This window comes from Harpia harpyja, chromosome Z (assembly GCF_026419915.1).
Source record: "Harpia harpyja isolate bHarHar1 chromosome Z, bHarHar1 primary haplotype, whole genome shotgun sequence".
In the NCBI taxonomy this organism is placed as follows: domain Eukaryota; kingdom Metazoa; phylum Chordata; class Aves; order Accipitriformes; family Accipitridae; genus Harpia; species Harpia harpyja.
Window position 1 is genome coordinate 59,302,288 of NC_068969.1, and position 20,343 is coordinate 59,322,630.

Below are 20,343 nucleotides of genomic sequence, written 5' to 3' on the forward strand. Positions count from 1 at the left end.
GTGACAAAAAGAGGAGTAGCAAAGAAGTCTAATAGTCTGCATCAGAAGGCAAGACATAGGAAATCATTCTATGATTGTACAAGGCCATAGGAGAGCTTTGCTTTTCAAGGCACCATGTCTAGTTTTGGAGGCCTTTTCTGTCTCAAGGGATTTTAAAATTATGGCAGATGGTTCAGCAAAGAGATACCAAAATGATTGCCTACTGAACTATTTTTAATTTTAATCTTCTAAAGATCATTAATTTATACAATTTGGAGAAGAAATGCTGGCTAAGTTTTATTGCATCTCTGTAGAGGGAGGGCCTAGAATAACCACTAAAGATTTTATCATCTCTATAGAGAGCAATAGATGAAAATACTTAAATACTCATTAGTACAGTTGGGATGACTTCTGTTGAATGTCTGTGTACTGACATGCTTCGGTATTTATTATCCAGCATCTTTGGAGTTATGGCTTAGGGTTTGTCTGTGCTAGAAAGTTATGCTGTGCTAACTTAATCAGTATAGCTAAAGTGGCAAAGATGGTCTTCTCAGACATGAAAGTGACTTTGAATTGCTCATTCTGGGAGAGTTTATCCTGTTCTGAGAAACAGGGTAAGTCATTGATAAGAACATTTTGGCCTGATAACCCATTATTCATGGGTTATAGTCACAGTTCACCTGGAGAATCACTGCTTACCAATATACTTGCCTGTTCTCTTATGTAGACCACCAGCTCAGAGGTGCTTGAAATTCAAAGTTCCTAACAGTTATGTTTGGTATTGGAAAGAAATTTCCAGCCATGTTGTGGGCCCACGTGGTGCCTTTTTGGAATACTTCAGCCCCCTTGTCTTGGCAGTCCATGTGATGAAATTAAGAGGCAATTTCCTACAAAACATTTGTGGTTTATGCCTTTATCTTGCTTTGCCTAGCTTTTGCTGTCTTGGTTTTGTTGCTCCTTGTGTTCAAAAATTTTGTGCTCCTGTCAGCTCATTTGACAAGTCATGCTGGAGCTTCCTGCATTTGATCTCATGGCTTTCCAGGCTTTTTCCTTGTTTTTCCTACCTCCCAACCCAATTAAGCTTGTCCTTTTCAAGGCTATTGCTGAAGCAACAAATTTCAAAGTGTAATAAAAATACTTTGGTGGACTGAATTGCACCTCTTATAGATTATTATGTTCAGCATTCTTGTGGCCAGTGGAACTGTTTTTGTCATCATAGGAGCAGTGGCATCAAAATGAAAGCGCTATCACGTAGCCTTAGGAGAGAGGAAACGAGGACATGTGGATATCTCTTCTCCAGGGCTATCCAGAGGTCTCAATGGAAAATATAGTTAGCAAGCTGAGGTTGAAGAAACACCTCTGGGAGACATGTTTCCGGGATGTGAAAGTGATTCTGAGCTCTGGTAAACAAAATGCTGTCTCGCTCCCACTGTTTGGATTCCCTGTGAGGATTTTGTATGAATGCTGTCAAAACTGGGCTTAGAACTTTGGTTTTATGTTGTTAACAAGGAAGGCTTTTGCATGTGAAGCAAACTGCTATTGTTACGAATTTATGACACAAAAAGAAGGGGAAGTGGATCTTGGTTTGTGTATATATAAAAAAGAAATGTGGCTGGCTGATCTCTGGTTATGTCTGAACTCCTGGAGTTTTGCTCTGGGGTATGGCATATTTTGTGTTGCAAAAACGTTGGTAATGAGAGCTTAAATTTGAAGTTCACTCACCTAGGCAATGCAGATGTTACTTTCCAGAAAACATTGTGAAATAGAGCAGAAGCACGTAGGTTTTCAGGAGCAGATATGCTTTACTGTCACCAGAAGTGTAGGCATAATTCTTATCATCAACCACAAACACTCATGCTTCAACTTTGCAAATCAAGTATCATGAAGAGAGAGTTGATCTGTGGTGTATTGGTCTGTGTTTGTTGATTTCACTTGTTTATGCCTACATTAAAGGAAGCATATGTGCTCTTGCACTGTGAGGTATGTATTTGGAAACGGGGAGGCAAGAGATACTATTCCTGTAGACTTCCAGAAGTCCGGTGGCTGATCTTCATTACTATAGAGAGGCTACTGGAAGGCTTCCTTTTGCTTTTGGAGACGACCCAGAGGCTGTTGAAGTAGGAGCAGCGCTGAGAAAAGGGAAGTGTGCTGAAACAAAGATGGGTATCTCACAAGTCACAGGGTTGTTGTTCATTCAAAGTCTCCTTTAAATATACATTTACATTTCTGTTGAATATGCTCTATTTTCCCACTTGCTGTTACTACTGTTATTAGCATACTGATGCTCTCAAACAAGGGCTGAGAGTTCAAAACATGCACAACTGGTGAGAAATCCAGTGTCTTAGGTTCTAACATTCTTTTGCCTTGCCTATTTTCAGTTGTTCATTTGCTGCTGGAGACAAACGCCCTGTGCATGTGGGAATGCTCACAGACAGGCACACGAACTTACCTACCTCAATATCTAAAACAGTCACCTCTGTATCTCTTAAAAAGATGTCACATTCCTTGACTTCTGATTGCCTCAGTGCATTATTTAAGGTGTAAAAAGAGGTACTGCTGAGGAGGAAGCTGGCTCTGCAGCAATGTAGCTTTATGTGTGTTGAATGCATTGTAGACTTTATGGGCTTTTTTGTGAACCTTGTCTACGATATATAACTCCACTAGCTAATGACTTGTTATTGGGGCTGGGTGACCTGGCTACTTAAATACTTCTCTTCCAGTTCTACGCACTACTTCATGAGATCTTGGCTTCAACTGAAATATGCCTTAAAAGTAAACTAGACTATATGTATGTTTTTAAATCTGTGTGTATACATTGTGTGTAAATCTGAGAGCCCTGTGTTCTGGATTGGGTACAGGTGTGCCTTCAGTAAAAGCAAAAGTGGTAATTGTTCAGTCGTATAAAGATACTCATAATAGCAGTCCCCATCAGAAGGAGTTAGTCACTTAAAATGACCTTATAGACTGGGTATAACTGCAGTAATTTGCCCTCTTTCTCAAAGTCTTCATGTATCTGATAGAGTTTGAATTCAAATGGGTATTTTTGCTGCTAAGCTGCTAGATGAACAACTGAAAACTGCTGAGCTATGTGGATATGTGACTCGTACTGGCTGACGTGCATCTGTGTTGCTGCTTTTGCTTTCAGATGTTACCATGAGTATCAGTTGGAGCACAAGGAGCTATGGTAATAGGAGTGTTTGGGAGAGCTGGGTCTTGTTTGAGAAAGGTAAGAGTGTGATGGGACTGGGGGAACTCCTGATGGAACAGTGAGAGTCGGTGATAAGTAGCCAGGCAAGACCACCAGGAAATGAGATACCTTAAGTTCAAAGAAAAAAATACCAGAAGTTGAGAATTGGCAACGACAGAGAAGGAAACACCAAGAAATCCATTAGAAAGAAAAGTATGCTGATTACTTCTGTAGCCTATTACTGAATTAGGAGACATGATGAAAATTCCAGAGTGCAGTTCTTTTGTGCAGAACATAAAAAATTAGAAACTATGGAAACTAAAATGAAATCCTGTGGAGAAAGAAGGTTATTATGTTGTGGTGAGTTAACTTTGGCTGGATGACAGGTGCCCACCAAAGTCACTCTATCACTCCCCCTCCTCGACTGGACAGGGGAGAGGAAATATGCTAAAAGGCTCGTGGGTTAGATAAGGACAGGGAGATCACTCAGTAAGTACGGTCACAGGCAAAACAGACTCAGCTTGGGGAAATTAATTTAATTCATTGTCAATCAAAACTTAAGAGTAGGATAATAAAACCAAATCTTAAAACACCTTCCCCCCACCCCTCCCTCGCTCCCAGGCTCAACTCCACTCCTGGTTCTCTCTACCTCCTCCCCCCGGCAGTGCAGGGGAACAGGGGATGGGGGTTGGGGTCAGTTTATCACACGTTGTCTCTGCTGCTTCTTCCTCCTCAGGGAGAGGACTCCTCACTCTTCCCCTGCTCCACCGTGGGGTCCCTCCCACAGGAGACAGTCCTCCATGAACTTCTCCAACGTGGGTCCTTCCCATGGGCTGCAGTTCTTCACGAACTGCTCCAGCATGGGACCTTTCCACACGTGCAGTCCTTCAGGAGCAAACTGCTCCAGCATGGGTTCCCTGTAGGGCCACAAGTCCTGCCAGAAGACCTGCACCAGTGTGGGCCCCTCTCTATGGGGCCACAGGCCCTGCCAGGAGCCTGCTCCAGCACAGACTTCCCATGGGGTCACAGCCTCCTCCAGGCATCCACCTGCTCTGGTGTGGGGTCCTGCACAGACTGCAACGTGGATATCTGCTCCACCATGGACCTCCATGGGCTGCAGGGGGACAGCCTGCCTCACCATGGTCTTCCCCACAGGCTGCAGGGGAATCTCTGCTCTGGCGCCTGGAGCATCTCCTCCCCCTCCTTCTTCACTGACCTTGGTGTCTGCAGAGTTGCTTCCCTTGCTCTTCTCTCTTGGCTGCTGTTGTACAGCAGTTTTTACCCTTTCTTAAATATGTTGTCGCAGAGGCGCTACGACTGTCGCTGATGGACTCGGCCTTGGCCAGCAGCGGGTCCATCTTGGAGCCAGCTGGCATTGGCTTTGTCGGTTATAAGGGAAGCTTCTGGCAGCTTCTTACAGGAGCCACCCCTGTAGCCCCCAGCTACCAAAACCTTGCCACGTAAACCCAATACGAGGTGGCCTGGAATAAAGAAATCTGGAATTATTTACGTAGATAACCAATGCACACAAACATTGCCTATCTGTATGTGCTTATCTCTCCTTTGACTGCACAAGGAATCTAAGCTCGTAATTTCGTCACAACTCCAAGACAGATGCTTGAAGAAGGAAAGACAACTACTTTACATAGGGTGTCCTGGGGCATGATGAGGTGTATGAAGAGCTGGGTGAAAAAGCTCATGTAGGGGAGGAAAGTGAGCTCAGCACCTTGTATTGTTTTGTGTGTAATTACTTATGACTTAAGCAGTTTGCTGCCTAGAAAAGTTCTACAGCTCAAAAGGATAATGTATTTGATCCCAAAGGCAGTTTTTTCTGGGTTCCTCATCCTATAGCTTGCATGTAAAATTGAAAATGAGCTGCACAGCAGCCATTATTTTGAATAAAGAAATGTGTATGTACAGAAGGATCTAGATAAAGGCTATGAATCCTACTGATGTTCTCTAGATTACTCACTAGTCAGAAATCTTAGGATACTGTATACACTTGTAAGTTTGCCATGGGGGAGAAGTGTGGAATTGTAAAGAAAATAAAATTATGAAATTTAAAATGAAATGCTAAACCAAAATCTTTTGAGGTAGAGAGAGATTGATATTTCGTCTCTTTTGCTTAGCTTTTGGGGGGTTCAGATTTTTAACTTTGCCCAGAAGGCTTCCAGAAAGTTGTGCGGTTTTTGTGGTGGTGGTGTTTTGTTTGTGTGTTGGTTTTTTTTTTTCCCACACAGCAGACAGAAAGCAACTGCAGGACTAAGAAAGATGCAGAAATAATCCAGCTGTATAAATGGAATGTAAACAGTAGTGTTCAGACTGATCTGTGATTTGCAGTAAGATCTACTTATGAGTGACCTAGTGCTCTGTCATTTGATAAAATTGCTGCGCTTTGTCTATTTTTTTGTAAATGCAGTACCTAGATTTTTGTGTGTATTTTTGCAAGAATCTTTTAAGTGGATTGCATCTGTCTAATACCTATCTTGTGGTCAAATGTCAATGGCTGTGATGTTCAGCGTGAACTTCAGAAGGCAGTCACATCCATCACAAGGACAGAGGGAGCTTTGTTAAGCATTTTCATGTAAGGACAGAGGTCAGCAAGGTTGTTGGCAGGAATGGAGAGTAATAAACTTTGCTCATCAATGAAACCATGTCTCTGGAAGAGTGCATGGGTTTTATGTGTAAGGAGGAAGGGGAAATGGTTTCTGTCCTTGTGCTTATAAGGAAGTGCTCCTTTCTGAGTAGTGTTTAGTTTGCATACCAAGCAGAAATGATTAAGAACTCTTGTATTTGTAAGGATCAGTTGGTGTTGCTCTAGGTGACCCATCTTGTATTTTGTACTATGGTGAAAATTGGCCCATTTTGAGCCTTTTCGGAGTGCTGTGGCTTATCCAAGACATCAGTATTGTTTGAAGAAAATTTTATGAAATATATTTGAAGGGATCAATTTTTCACTGGAATGAGTGGGTGTGGGACTTTTTCATGAACTCTCAGGTAGGTGGTCCCTCCAGGAAGCTTTTACCATGCTGATGCACAGTCTCTTCAGAGTAAAGAACACCATCTCTCCATCCATTGCTAGGAGTCTTTCAGTAGTGGGCAGTCTCTTTGTAGTGAGTGTCAGGCTGTGGGACCTTTGTGGCAAAACAGGGGAGGAAGGTGAAATCAGGACATGCTGCAAGAGCTGTTTTGGTTTGTGGTTTTGAGTGTTTGACTGGCATTGGTCGCATAAAGGCAGATAAGGACAGCTTTGGTCTTTTCAGAGTTCATAAAGCATTTGGTTTGTGTGTGTATGTTTTCTCTACTTCATGTCATGAAGCTCTGAATCAGGCATCCACCCCTTTATTAGCTATCTAGAAATAGTATAAGGAATGTCCTAAAAACTAACCATGTTTCTAAGGTCATAACTTCATGCACACTTAAGCTACAGCTGGAATAGCAGAAAAAGATGCCCATTATCAGCTGGCTTCTGACCACCTTGCTCCTAAGTTGGATGAATGAACTGCTGCAATTTAACTAGCATTAGGTGTTAATGGAGGTAAATACCTTGTCCAGGTTCACTGGGTGTTCTTACAGATGCATACCTACAGTATGTGGGAGGGCTGGAAGTGTTTCCCTCAGTGGCAGTGCTGCCCTAATATGGGATCAAGAAATGAAAGCGAAGAGGTTGCAACCACTTCTTTTCAATCTGTGTAGTAACTTCTAGGTAGTGTTTGTTTCTGCCTCTCTTCATCCATTGTACCTGTTGGGTAGATTGCTAGGAGCACTGAGTAAGAGGGAGGGCTGCTGGCTACTACAATGTTGAATATAGAGATCTTTTATTTTTTCAATAATCTGAAACATTATTTGCTGTAACTAGTAATCTGTTTTGATAGTCTTTGGGGGGCTATTGGGATATAGATAGATTGGGATATTGGGATATAGATTAAATTTTGGACAGACCCATACAGTAAGCAAGTGCTTTGTAAAAGTAAATAAATAATGATGGCATTGATTTATTTATACTTTTGGCTGTTAAAAAAATTCCCCATGTGGAGATAATGATAGAGATAGCATCAATGATGGAGGAACATATACTTGGGAACTTGGGAGGGGGAGAAAAAGAGAATAACTTGGTATTTCAGGAAGAAAAGCTTTTATTTTCTGTTGCATGCAGATCTACAGTAATGCAAAGTGAATTTGCATTTGAATGCAAACGCACAGATGCAGTGGCCTCAATGTGCAGCTATTTTTTTGAACTTTACCTTTATTTATGTGATTCAGTTTGTTCATGAATCAAAGGAGGAATAGCTTGGTTTCCACTCTGTACCTGCAGTTTTGAGTAATCCTCACTATTCAGGAGACTGAAGCTAGAGGCCTCTCATTTTGAGGTTAGTGATCCTTCCCTCCTAACCCTCAATATTGCAAAGCATAAGCTTGCTGGCTGGTAGACACCAACCTCAGCTGCTGAATGTAATTTTTACCAGGCTCTGCTGTATGGCTTGCTTGTGTAGCCCTAGTGCTTTCCTCCTGTGCTTACAGTACTAGTACATGTTTGGTGCTTTTTGCTTCATGTTTGATATGCACAAATATGATGTAAACTGTGTTCAAGGCATATGATGAATATTAGATAGCTTTTCTTTCTTATCAAGTAAAAAGCAGAAAACCTGAATTGCCCTTATCACCCAAAAACATTTTGTCATTTCACAGAAGTGTATTAACCCTGTCCTACAGAACTAAACATCTGACTACACTTCTTGTTTTTTCCAGCTGAACTGTTCATTAAAAACATTTTAGCATCACCATTATTTTCAACTTGGAGTTCATTCTCATAAGCTTCGTAGTATGGTTGCCAGTATTGGAGAGAAACAATTTCCTGTAAAAAATGGGGGAGTTTCCCATCACAAGATGCTGCTTTTGTTATGAACATATTGTAGAAAACGTTGGCAGTTAGGTAAGTGAGGATCTGTGTCTAGAAATCCAGAGCATAGCTTAGACATTTGACTCTAGGAGAACTAATATTAAATGGCTTATTGAAGCAGGCTGCTGATAGTACTTGAGTTATAAAATCTGGATTGTGCTTTTCTCTCTCAAAGTAGCTCTTGAAAGGAGATCTAGACATAGGACTATTAGGAGCATTAAGCAGGGTATTCCAGTCTTTCCAATGGCTTCTGAGAGACTGTATTGAGAGCGGCTCTGTGTTGAGTTCTTATTAAAGGATACTTTGAACTTGTTGTAACATCTCATTATTGGCAGAAGTGGGAACCTTTTAATATTAGTCCCTTGGTTGAGCTTGTGTTTGTGAGGTGTTCTCTTCAGTTCCTTTTTTCGTAATGTTTAGCCTTGGCCACATATACCCTTGTTTATTTCCTTGGTACTCAGAACCTAACTCCTAATAATGTTCCCCTACATTCCAACTCATCTTACCATCCATCACCTCTGGGAGTCTTGAGGAGGAGGAGAAACAAAGACATCACCTCCAGAGGATGTACATAATATTTTGTTTGCTGCATTCTTCTCTCTTAGCTTCTCCAGCCTTAACCTTATCTGCTGTTCTTTCCTCTAATTTCAGTTTCCAGGTACCCGAGCACAAAATAGTCTGTCATGTGCTAAGTGTTCAGCAATCTAAAGAAAGTTCAGAATTTCCTCAGTCCTTGTATCCTGCTAGAAATCAACATCTGACCCTTGGTCGTGTTCAGGAAAGTCATAGGCTTGGTACCTGGCTTCTAAACCAGGAAATAACATGCCATGCTTTATTGCTTCATGGGGCAGAATCTTTTTACTTACATTGCTGTTGTGCTCAGAAAGGCTGTATTTTGCAAAGTGCTGCACATGGGTAGTGCAAAAAGAAAAACTGGTAATCGAGCAGACTACTTTCAGAGTCGAGAGAAGGTGTCTCATAGATTCTATCTGGCTTTGTGCCAGGAGGTTTCTTTTGCCCTGTTCAGGCACTTAGCAGTCTGTGATAGGCCTGCTAGGGTTGTGGAAAACTGCTTGTGCCCAGTAAGCCACACAATGTCAGTTAACGGGTGTCCTACACTGAGAGGGACTGCTGTCGGTCCTGCTGGTGATGTCCTGTTCTGTCTTGCAGCTTTACTGAGGCCATGCAAAGGTACTGAAGTGCTTTCCAAAACCTGGAACCTATCTACAACTGGACTTAAAGTCTGGAGGGATGTTTGTGGAAGGTGAACAGTGGTTTTGGAACAAATTGTTCTTGTTTTGTCAGATACAGGTTAGTCCTAGGTCAGTCTAGATCATACCTGGTTGCTACTCATGGCCCTCAGTAGATGCTTAAGAACGGAGTTTGAGTGAAGCACAAGCTAAGTAATTCATCCTATCATATGACCCAAGCTTCAGGAAGTCCTGGTGAGGGACTTTCTGAGCTGGCAGTTGTATCAGGCACATTGTGTTCAGTGGACTGGACTTTTTTTGAGGCACATTGAGTAACTTTTCTTTGTCCGCCTTCTTTGTGGCACTCATGATATTCACTCAGTCATCTAATTTCTAAGCTGAAGAGTCCAGGTGTGTAAATTTTCTCCAACCCACCCACCTCCCCTGACCCCGCTCTACTTTATCACTGTTATGTGACTCTAATTACAGGCTCTTAAGAATGCAGTTTTCAAGGTACTGGCAAACTCTGAGTGTACAGCGTTTTCAGTCTTGTTCTGTAGTCCTTTTCTGCTAATTCCGAATGTTCCTCTGTTACTCCTATCAGAAGCTTTGCAAAGAGACCATTTCCATTTAAAGGGAGGAAGCAAAAGGAAGCTTTTGATCTAGAAGTGTAGCTGCGATTATTTTTATCCTTGTGTGGCTTCTTTTGTAGTTACTGGCAGTGAATTTCGTCTGTCACTTTATTTGCCCTTCACCTGCTCTTGTTAAATCCTGTCATAATTCTGTTTTATCTTCCCTTTGACCCCAGGTCGTGTCTGTTACTGATCTTAATAGACTAGAAAATGAAGATTGCTTTGAAACTTTTAAGACCTTGTCTAGTATTGCAGAACTGTGCTAGATGAGGATAAGCACTCCTTAGTTGAAAGTTCTGCCTGTGCTTCATCCAGCATGTTTGCATGCCTGTGTGGAGCTGGCTGGGTCATGTCTTCCACGTTTGCTTTACTGGCAGTGTGCTACTCTGCTTGTTCCTGAACAGAGCAGGTCCTGAGGATGCTCTGGAAACGTGGAGGCAGTGCCCTGGCAAGGGAGACAGAGGTCTGCAGCAGAGGTAGCTCCCTCTGACTTCACTCATGATTCTGTCTTCTTGCTCCCCTTTTTATCTCCTTAAAGGTAGTTTTTGGCTTTCCCCCTGCTTTTACTTAGCAAATTACTTAAACCATTTTTTCTCTTTAAAATGGTAAGGAACTGGATTTCTGGTCAACAGCCTTGATTTTAATTGCTATGAATGATTAGGAAGCTTTTATAGTAAACCCTCACTGCTTCTTCAAGGTGACTTATGAATCGGGAATGTGTCCACTCCACATTCCACTGCTGGGATTGCTGTCAAGCCAGAGTGTACAAACCTGTAATTTCACTAGAGTTGGATGGAGATTGGCAGATCTTAAGATGCCTGCACAAACCTAGTGGTTTGCTGCAAGGCCTGCTTCCAGCTGTTTGCTGTATTCCAATTTTAGCTTGTGTTTTTGCACCTGCTTGGGAAGTTTGGGATCTGGCTACTAGCTAAACCAACTTGCTGCTTCCTTGAAATTAGCAATACCAAAAAGTATGTCTGAAGTCTGCTTTGTTTGTCTTTTAAACAGAGAACAAAAGAATCCTTTCCATGCAGTAATTATCTGAGAACTGTGTAAACTTCTGGAATAAGGTTTAAACAATGCTATTGAGGAAAAGTCTCCTGAATGTAACTGAATGTGGTAGTGGCACACTGTGGGCAGTCTCCCTGCTCTAAGAACTCTGTTTTTCAAAGGCAAAGTAAACTATGTTCTGACAATGTTCTTGTGAATATATTGACTTATCATTGAGGCAGTGTCACAAAAGGATGGGCTAAGCCTTTGTGGGCTTTTGCAGTAGTGGAAATGCTAGAGATGGAATTCATATCTTGCATATGCAGTTGAGCTGGTGGGAAGAGAAAAGACAAAAGGATTCACCCTGGGAAGTTGGTGTACTTAATCGATGTGGCAACCACGTCCTTCATATTTCCCAAATAAGCTTTCCCTGGAGTTCTGAGATTTCTGATACATGACACCTGCTTCTGTCCAGCTTAAGAAATGAGTGAATATTTGAGTCTTCTGATAGATGGGGAAGCTGAAGTGTCCTGTCTGGATAGCGTTAATACTTGCTATTAAAAAGAAGTCTTCAGTGAGATGTAGATTATCATTAACTTGCTTGTTGGCCTCGGTTACTGCCTGAAAGTTTAACTTCATGTTATCAATCTTGCATTATTTTGCAATGTGCCTCAGGTAGTCAGTAATGCCCAGGCTGAAAGGAGGATGAGTGTGTCGTGGTTTAACCCCAGCCAGCAACTAAGCACCACACAGCCACTCACTCACTCCCGCCCCACCCAGTGGGATGGGGGGAGAAAATCAGGAAAAGAAGTAAAACTTGTGGGCTGAGATAAGAACGGTTTAATAGAACAGAAAAGAAGAAACTAATAATGATAATGATAACACTAATAAAATGACAACAGTAATAATAAAAATATTGGAATGTACAAATGATGCACAGTGCAATTGCTCACCACCTGCCGATCGACACCCAGCTAGTCCCCGAGCGGCGATCCCCCGCCCCCACTCCCCCAAGTTCCTATACTAGATGTGATGTCACATGGTATGGAATACCCCGTTGGCCTCTTTGGTTTAGCTGCCCTGGCCGTGTCCTGTGCCAACTTCTTGTGCCCCTCCAGCTTTCTCACTGGCTGGTCATGAGAAGCTGCAAAATCCTTGACTTTAGGCTAAACACTACTTAGCAACAACTGAAAACATCAGTGTTATCAACATTCTTCTCATACTGAACTCAAAACATAGCACTGTACCAGCTACTAGGAAGACAATTAAATCTATCCCAGCTGAAACCAGAACAGAGTGAAAGAAATTTTTTTCAAAAAAAAAAAAGGTGGTGCAGTGAGAGATATAGATGTTTTGCTACTTGTGTTGGATGGGATAGCAGATGTAGTCATAGTAGCAAAGAATTCTGGCACATCTGAGATAAAGGGAGAAAAAAAATTAAACAGTTAAAGCAATATGTATGGTACTGAACCACTGCATGCTTAAAGGGTGATCTTCCAAGAATGCTCAAGAAACTTCTGTGCTGTGGTTTAGTTTTTGCTATAGCCATACAAACAGAATAGCTTTTTATTTTCTCAGTTCTGGGTAAGAAAAGACTGTTTAATGAACACAGTTCAGCTCTTCAGTGTTATAGCAGTTGCCTGACCCTTTTTTCCACTGCTGTTTTTCTCCTGTGAGCAACATCTGCAGCTTCTTGTCCTTGTACAGTCTTAACTTTTAAAACATCTTGTGTAACGTAGGAGACTGCAGGTTAAATATTGTGATGTGTGATCATCACAGAAATTGTTACAATTTGTTATAATCTTTGTTATATTGTTTAACAATTTAATTGTTATAATCTTTATCTCACCCCAGGTACACTTTGTGCTTTTTCCAGTTCCTCCTATATCAAAGCTCCTTCTGGGTGATTTCTTTTAGAACTTTTGCAAGTTGCCCTCCTTAACTTATGTTACGCACCTTGACCTTTTTCTATTTCTACTGATTTGTCTTTTCTGTAGTTTTCAGAGACATTCTTCCCTGTCTAATCACTGACTTTCATACTGTTATGTAAACTTAGTACTCTGTGACATGTTCCCATCATAAATTTCTACAGCAGCCTAATTTGATTTATGTCTATGGGTTTCACGTAACTAAACTCTGTCCTGACTTCTGAGTTTTCAGTTTTTCTCTTTGAAACTTGTCTATTCCTCCTGTCCAAGGACATACAGGATGCCACATATGGTACAAGTCAAGTCAGCATTGTTAGTATTTGTACAGACTACAAAGCCTTCTATGCAATTAGATTATTTGTGCTGTCTGTTGTGTCAATGCTTTTCAAAACTATGTTAAAAACCAGAAAAGTTTTAACTGTTGTCTTAGTTTCAGTTTTAACACAGTACTTTAATAATAGTAGCTCTTTTAGGTGTGTATTCTTGTTTCAGTATTGTAGTATAACACTGTTACAAGGTGCTCAGTATTGAAAACTTGCCTGCAAGGTTATCTTGTGAGGAGTGCAAGCAGAAATGTGACAGCACAGCGAAACCTGGGGGGAGTGAGTGCAGAGGTAGTCTGGTTATATTGGCAGCACTTCCTCCTGCCTTCCCAGAGACTTTGGGGAAGTGCTGGACGATTAACCTGTCCTTGCACAGGAGAGGGATGAGGCAGAAGAATTGTGCTTGGTTGCTTGTCTGTCAGAAGGTAGGCTGTGGCTGGCTAACTATCACTGTCATGATTTCAGAGCCTGCCTGACAGTGGTGATGAGGATGACAGTTTAGGGGTGGTAAGTGACGTGGTACCATGAGTACATCTGGCACTCTATTGCAAGAGTGGAAGTAGTCCTCAGTATATGAAGTGCATTGACCCTTTTCTTCTGGCTTAGTTGACTGGTGTACAGTTTTATACATTTTGCTGCCTTTGAAGTGTCCAACTTTAATGACAACTCTTGGACTACTTCCCTGAAAACATAACTCCAGGAAGGAAATGCTGTAGCAGTTGGACTGTGTGATGGTTTTGGTGGATTGTGCCCCTTGCTTTCTCTGAACTAGGTATGCTTGTCTTGGATCGTAAGCTCAAGAGCCTAAGTATGAAACACATTGTGAACCTTCATGAAACAGCGGGATGTTTTGCATTCTCTTTCCCTTCTGTGAGAGCTCAAGCTGTGATTTTAGTGAGACTGCAAAGTTCTTCAGGGAATGAAGTTTCAAACAAATTGTTCTAAGTGTTGTGTATTGTAATGTGGTACTTGAGTCTGGAGAACAGGTCCAGAAGTTGCCATATAATGAGATGCAGCTTTGCAGAAGGTGCTGTTACGATAAAAGCATTTGTTCTTTGTGGTGACTACCACTGCTGAAGAAACTAAAGAATTTAGGAACAGCTTTTTGGTGGAGAATTCAGAAAGAGAGTGTAGGAACAGAAACAAGGAAGTTCAAAGACAAGTTGAAAGAAGACTGGTAACAAAGGGAGGAGTAAAAGGGTCCATTTGAAATTTTGCATTTCAAAACATGTTTCTTTCTTCTCAGTTAAGCACTTAGTTTCAGGGGGGTAGTTAAACTCCTGTTATACATTGGTAGAAAATGAATTGGAAGTACCTAGTGTAGTTTTATTTTAGATTTCATAATTACCACTTAAAGAAGTAGCCAAATGCTTTGTTAATTATACTGTTCCTTAAACTATTGTCAGTTTTTTTCTAAATTGTTCATACTAGTAGGTCTTTCTTATATGCCTGTTTTTCTGTTCTGTGAATGTTGCTTAAGAATTTATCTATCTTTTAATTATTTAATTTATCTTTTAATTTATTCACCATTGAAGGAAAACTACATCAACTGTAACTGTGTGGATTGTCAGTGTTTCTTGAACAGAATGCTTTGGGGAACTGTTCTTGTGACTTTTCCCTTGAAGTCATAAAACAGTTATCAGCTAAAGCAGAGACTATTACACATGATGATGCCTAACCTTTGAAGTGCTTTAAGATACCAAGATGCAGAATATCTGGGTTCTTGACATACAAATCTCATGACTACAATGTTAGATACTGGATCCTCTGCATATAGTCTGTAGTTGCTGCACTAAGAAAACTTTTTTTTTATTCACAAAAGTTATTCTTTCTTTTAAGATTTATGTCAAATCTGACTATAATATTGCAGATTTTTTCCTGTGTCTTCCCCATTTTATTGCATGTACGGTTTTAGTCCAGAGAGTTTTTTTGTTTAATTTATCAGAGCAATTTTTTAACTATTATTTTTGTAGGGTGGCAGGAACATTCTGATAGCAATGTAAAAATGTTTTGGAGCTAAAAGCTTAATTTCTGGTCTTTCATGCAAAGCAGTGGACTGCTTGTATTTCATTTTTCTATGGTACATAATCTTTTTTCCCCAATCTCTATGCTGATATTTTGACAGATCTCATGAGAGAGTTACTTACAGAGTTTGAAAGCGGAGGGTCACCTCCTGATTATTTTGAAGACTTCCAGACTCCACAGGCACTTTGTGTGGACGCCTTAAGAAAAACATCCTGTACTGCCTTTCCTTCCTTGTTATGTATGTTCTTACAACTGTTTCACTAAGAATCTGTAGCATCTCACCTGTTGAAACTGGTAGTGGGTGGCAGGGTTAGTACGAGAATTTTTACCTTCCAAGTGAAAGTTTGATGAGGTTATGAGTATGCTCACATGTGCCCCTACCAGACTCTGCTGCTGACTTGCCTGCTGGCCACAGGGCATGCAGTCTGTATAGCTTTTAAGTTTGACTGCATAAGAACTAGTGAAGCAGCATTAATTTTTTAATTTCCTGGGTTGACAGAGCTCTTTTATTCATACCACCTGGTCCTGCAGAGGGTTATGGTCAGAAAGATGCACAGGTTTTGGCAGAAGGACAAGACCTTTGTGTAGCCATTAGGTAAGATTCTCTTTCCAAAGTTGGGTTTTGGAACACAATTAGCTACCTAGCAGGTACTTAAGAAGGTTTTACTCTCTTTTAGTCTTCTGTTCTGTTAGCTGGTTATTGCAGATCCTGGCTGCTTCTGGATGTTCAATTGCTAACTGCAGCTGAGATCAATGAAAACAGTACTGTCAAAGTTGAGAAGCAAGCAGCTTGCACTGAGTGCAACATCAACTTGTGCTTTGAAACTTGAGGCAAAAATAAAATGGTGAATGATCCTTCTCTATGCCGAGTGTTCTGTGTAACTGAGTTAGGAATGCAGGAGAAAATACGACTTTTCACACTGTCATAATATACAGAGAGGTTGAAAATAATGTCATGCAAGCTCTAATAATTCAACCATTTCCTAAAGTTCACTTCTCATTTGCAATGTGATTCTGCTTTAGAGCCATTTAAAAGATTCAGCTGGAATTTCAAAACATTTACAGTATTTTCAAAAACTTCTGCTTACTCTCAGCTGAGATACTCCCCCCCCGCCCGTAAAAGGTGAAATCAGTGAGCTAATACTTTAGACAAATGTTTAAAGGGTGTTGCTGATTGTAGTTGGACTTAAAATTGTTCATATTTGATCTTTCTTATTGTGCCCACATGAACACCATGCCCTCCCTCCCTTTTGTTTTTGTCAAATGAGGAGGTTTTGTTCTCAAAGATTTGTTCTGAAAGATTCTCACTAAACAGTGAGAGTCTTAGTATCAGGTTGAACAGGATGGGTTTTTTTCTTTTCCCTTCTATGAATTTTCTGACCCACGCTTGCTGGCAGACCTCTTGGGCTGGGGCTGCATGTGTGTGAAAATGACCTCTGAATGAAGTTAAGCACTAGAAGCTTTCAGTTATTTTTCAAAAAGTCATGCATCTAGCATTGCATCCCCTTGGGAACAGACAAACCAGAAAACCTGTAAGAACCTTGCTAGAAAGTATAGAGGTTGATGTGTTAGTCTCCTGTAGAGACACTTATGCTTGGACATACATGCACTTGCTTCCTTCCCCCTACGCCTCCCATGGAGGAATAAATGGGACACACGTTTGTCATTTGGCTTCAATTTGCATAGCAGCTGATCAGCTTTTAAATTAGCAGGTGTGAAAGACATTTAGAAAACACAGAATTTCCCATGTACCTTAAGAGTGCCTATTAAATGTGCAGAGTGTAGAGGAACGTAGGCTGTCCAGTTGCAAATAGTTCCTCACAGTTACAAAGCAGAACTACTGTGGAAGTAGTGTATCTCTCAGCCTGCTTTGTTCAATGGAATCCAGACAGAGCACCTAGCTTTGCACAGAAACATCTTTAGAATGATCTTTAAAAAAAAAAAGAAGAAATAAAATCCAAATACCTCAGACTTCTGCTTAAAGCTGATTTAATGGCTAAGCATCTGAAAACCTCTGCTGTAACAAACAAGCAGTAACAAACAAACAGGAACAGATAAAACCTCATGCAGCTGATCTCATTTCTCAGTCTTCATGCTTTTTGTGGAAGGTCTTTATAAGGTTTCCAAATTCTAATGAACAATGGTTGTTCAAGCTTATAGACCCTCCTATTTCTGTCACATACATGCCAAGATTAATAGATTCTGCATGCTTAAAATTGTGGATTCAGAACTTTTACAACAACCCAGTGAGGTCAGCAAGTTTGTCCCAAATTATGCTTTTTTTAGAAGGAAAAAAGAATTAAGGCATAGTTATTACTAGTTCTTGCATTGAACTTTTCTAAGGTTAAATTGAGCAGAAATTAGAAGCATGTTTTGTAAATTCAGGGCTTTTGATTGTCTGAATGTGTGTAGTTGGGGAACTGTTCTTTGACTGTACATTTCTTTTCCCCTTCCTACTGAAGATAATATTTTGATGTGACTATATGCTGGGAATGTTGCAAATGCACATTGAAAGAAAGAACTGGATTTTCTTCGTTGTTCTCCAAATAGGCAGACAGCACTGTGGTTTTGGAATAGTTTCATTTTCTGCTGCCTCAATATATTCTCACCCTAAAGCAAGCGGACAGTTTATTATGTTCTTGCATCCTCATTTGTGGGTTACATGCTATCCTAAGAAGTGGCCAAACCAGCTGAAATTTGGAGGAAAATGTAATTGTATTGCCATCAGTTGAGACAACTCTGGTTGTGGGATTGAGGATGAGAGGTAGTGAGCACAAACTGAAACACAGGAGGTTCCCTCTGAGCATCAGGAGGCTGTGAGAGTGACAGAGCTTTGGCACAGGTTGCCCAGGGAGATTTTGGAGTCTCCCACCTTGGAGGCATTCACAAGCCATCTGGACATCATCCTGGGCAACCTGCTCTAGGTGGTCCTGCTTGAGCAGGGGGCTTGGACAAGATGACCTCCAGAGTTCCCTTCCCTTTCTAACCTCAACTATTCTGTGCTTCTGTGATTCTTTAGTCTTTTTTACAGCAAAGGCTTGTTTCCATAGTAATCAGCAATCATAATGGATCATTTCTTCCACATTAAAAGGGCTGTCAGCTTTTTGCTCTGAAGCATGAAGTGGGAAGTCGCTCCCTCCGTAAATGTTCTCTTTCATCCAGAAGCGCTTTCTCTTCTAATACTTGGAGGTGATTTTTAAGTCATTTCAAAGACAAACACATGACCAGGAATTGATTTAAACTAACTTCAGAAGGTGATAATCAAATATTGTTAAGTTTCAGTTGAAAGCTGTAGATGAAGATCTGTTTAGGTAGAGCATCCCAACTTCTGCTTTGTAGTTGGAAGCCCTCTTGCAGAAGAACATCTTCTGCTGCCTCTAACTATATGCTTGATTGTAATGGCAGATGTGGAAGGCATCTGCCCATAATCAGCTCTTTGAAGAAGAGGAAAAACTGAAGCAAATACACATTTCTGTTAAACCATTTGTACCTTGGTAATATATTTGGTTACGAATTGAAACTTTTTGGTTTGGATTTTTTTTCCCAGAATGTCAACTGCTGTTCTAATTTGGAATTCACATAAAAATTGACAGCTTTTCACAGACCAGAAGTACTGTTTCTTGACTGTCTCTTGTAACGTATCAGATGAATTTTATAAAGGAAGGTGAGAGGTGTGCTTTCATTTGAATGGCTGGATTTGTCATCCTGTTAATAACTTTTTCTGTTGCTGAAGGGCATAATCCGTCTAAAGCTTTGTCAGTAGGCAAGTGTAGCCTAACTTTTAACCCTCTGGAAAAACTCCCACTCCATGGAGAGAAAGGGAATGACACGAGAGTGAGAACTACTCCTTTGGGGACAACAGAAACCTTCCAGGCTTTTAGCTAGTTCAACAGCTGGCTTTATTGCAGAAGTATCTTGGTTTGTTACAACAGTCTTTTTGAAAGCAAGGTGATATGCTTGCTTTCCCATTCTGGGTTGTCAAGAACTAGGTGGCATCTGGGTCTGAAGTTTTGCAAGGTTGAGATTATGATGTTTTAAAGCTCTTCAGTTTTATGGGTGGAAAATAGTAGCTTTTAGGTAGGAAGAAAAAAAGGAACAAGTTATTTTAAAAATGAGGTTATTTCTGATGAATCTATAAAGTGAAAATGCATATTCTGCCTCTTGAGTGGCAGAGATGAGGTGGTCTAACCAAGGCGTGCATCCAGGTGTGTCAGCAGTATAAATTGCTGATCATTGAAGAAAATCTGTTCATTTGTTCTTTAATTCAGTGCTGAGATAGCACTTAATGTTGCAAGAACTTTCTCCCTTCAGTATGAAGGAAATGTGGCTAGAAATAGCAGAGAAATGTACAAGACAAAAAGATCTGTTGGGCCAGTTTTTAGTTACTATCACTTCTCCACATAGCTTTTTGTGAAATACCATACATAAGATTTTTAGGTTTTAGCAGCAAAAGTGATTGGGCGGGTAGTGGGGGGTGTGTGTGTCAGTTTGTTATCTGGTGATGGCATGGGCAGCCTGTTCACCAGAGCTTTCATAAGGAACTGAACTCTGGACATTCTTGCAGAGATAGCCTGGGACACTGGCAGGAGTACCTACAAAAAGGGAGAGTTCTTCAGAAAAATTAACCACATCAGACTTTGCAACAGCTACAAGGTCTTCAGTCATAGAGATCATAACAAATTCACCTTGGTTACTGAAGGTGCTGTTACTGAATAAGGTGAACACCTTTCATGTGCTGTGGAAATCCACTGGTCACTTCAGGCCTGGCTGTTATGTGCATTGCTGCCAAGAAAAGTATTTGTTGGAGGCCCTATGTTTGGTAACTGGCCATTGCAGCTGCTCTGACTCTGAAAGTTGTTCAGAAGACATAAAGAAAACACAGGGGGGATTTGGTGTGTGTGTGTGGTTGTTGGACTTCAGCTTCCTTGTGATATACCTGTAACTTCTTGATGTTGTTTGGTTTATGTACTCAAATGTTGGGAAAGTTGGTGAGGATGGAGTTTATGTTAGAAGTAATCTAAAGCATTTTATTCTTTTTAGAAACCAAATGTTCATGTTTTGCAACAGCTTTGATGGTTTGTATCAAACTGCTCACATCCTACAGTAGAATCTGTGCTGTGATTTTGAAGTCAGGCAAACTGAAATGGTTCCAAATTCTGTTGCACCAATATTTTCTTTGAGCTCTCACT

General features: G+C 40.8%; 1 protein-coding gene across 6 annotated transcripts in view; it reads left to right on the plus strand.

The window, feature by feature from the left end:
* Positions 1-20,343, plus strand: part of RNF38 (ring finger protein 38) — a 129,584-nt gene that overhangs the window by 13,271 nt on the left and 95,970 nt on the right. For 4 of the 6 annotated variants that reach the window (XR_008233657.1, XM_052778133.1, XM_052778134.1 and 1 more), the window contains exon 2: positions 3,125-3,205. The exons of the other annotated variants lie outside the window; for them this stretch is intronic. Coding sequence is in view for 3 of the 4 variants with exons in the window: in XM_052778133.1 (XP_052634093.1) it covers positions 3,125-3,205 (81 nt within the window). In the remaining variant the exon portion in view is untranslated. The remainder of the gene's footprint in view (positions 1-3,124; positions 3,206-20,343) is intronic. 6 annotated transcript variants of the gene reach the window in all.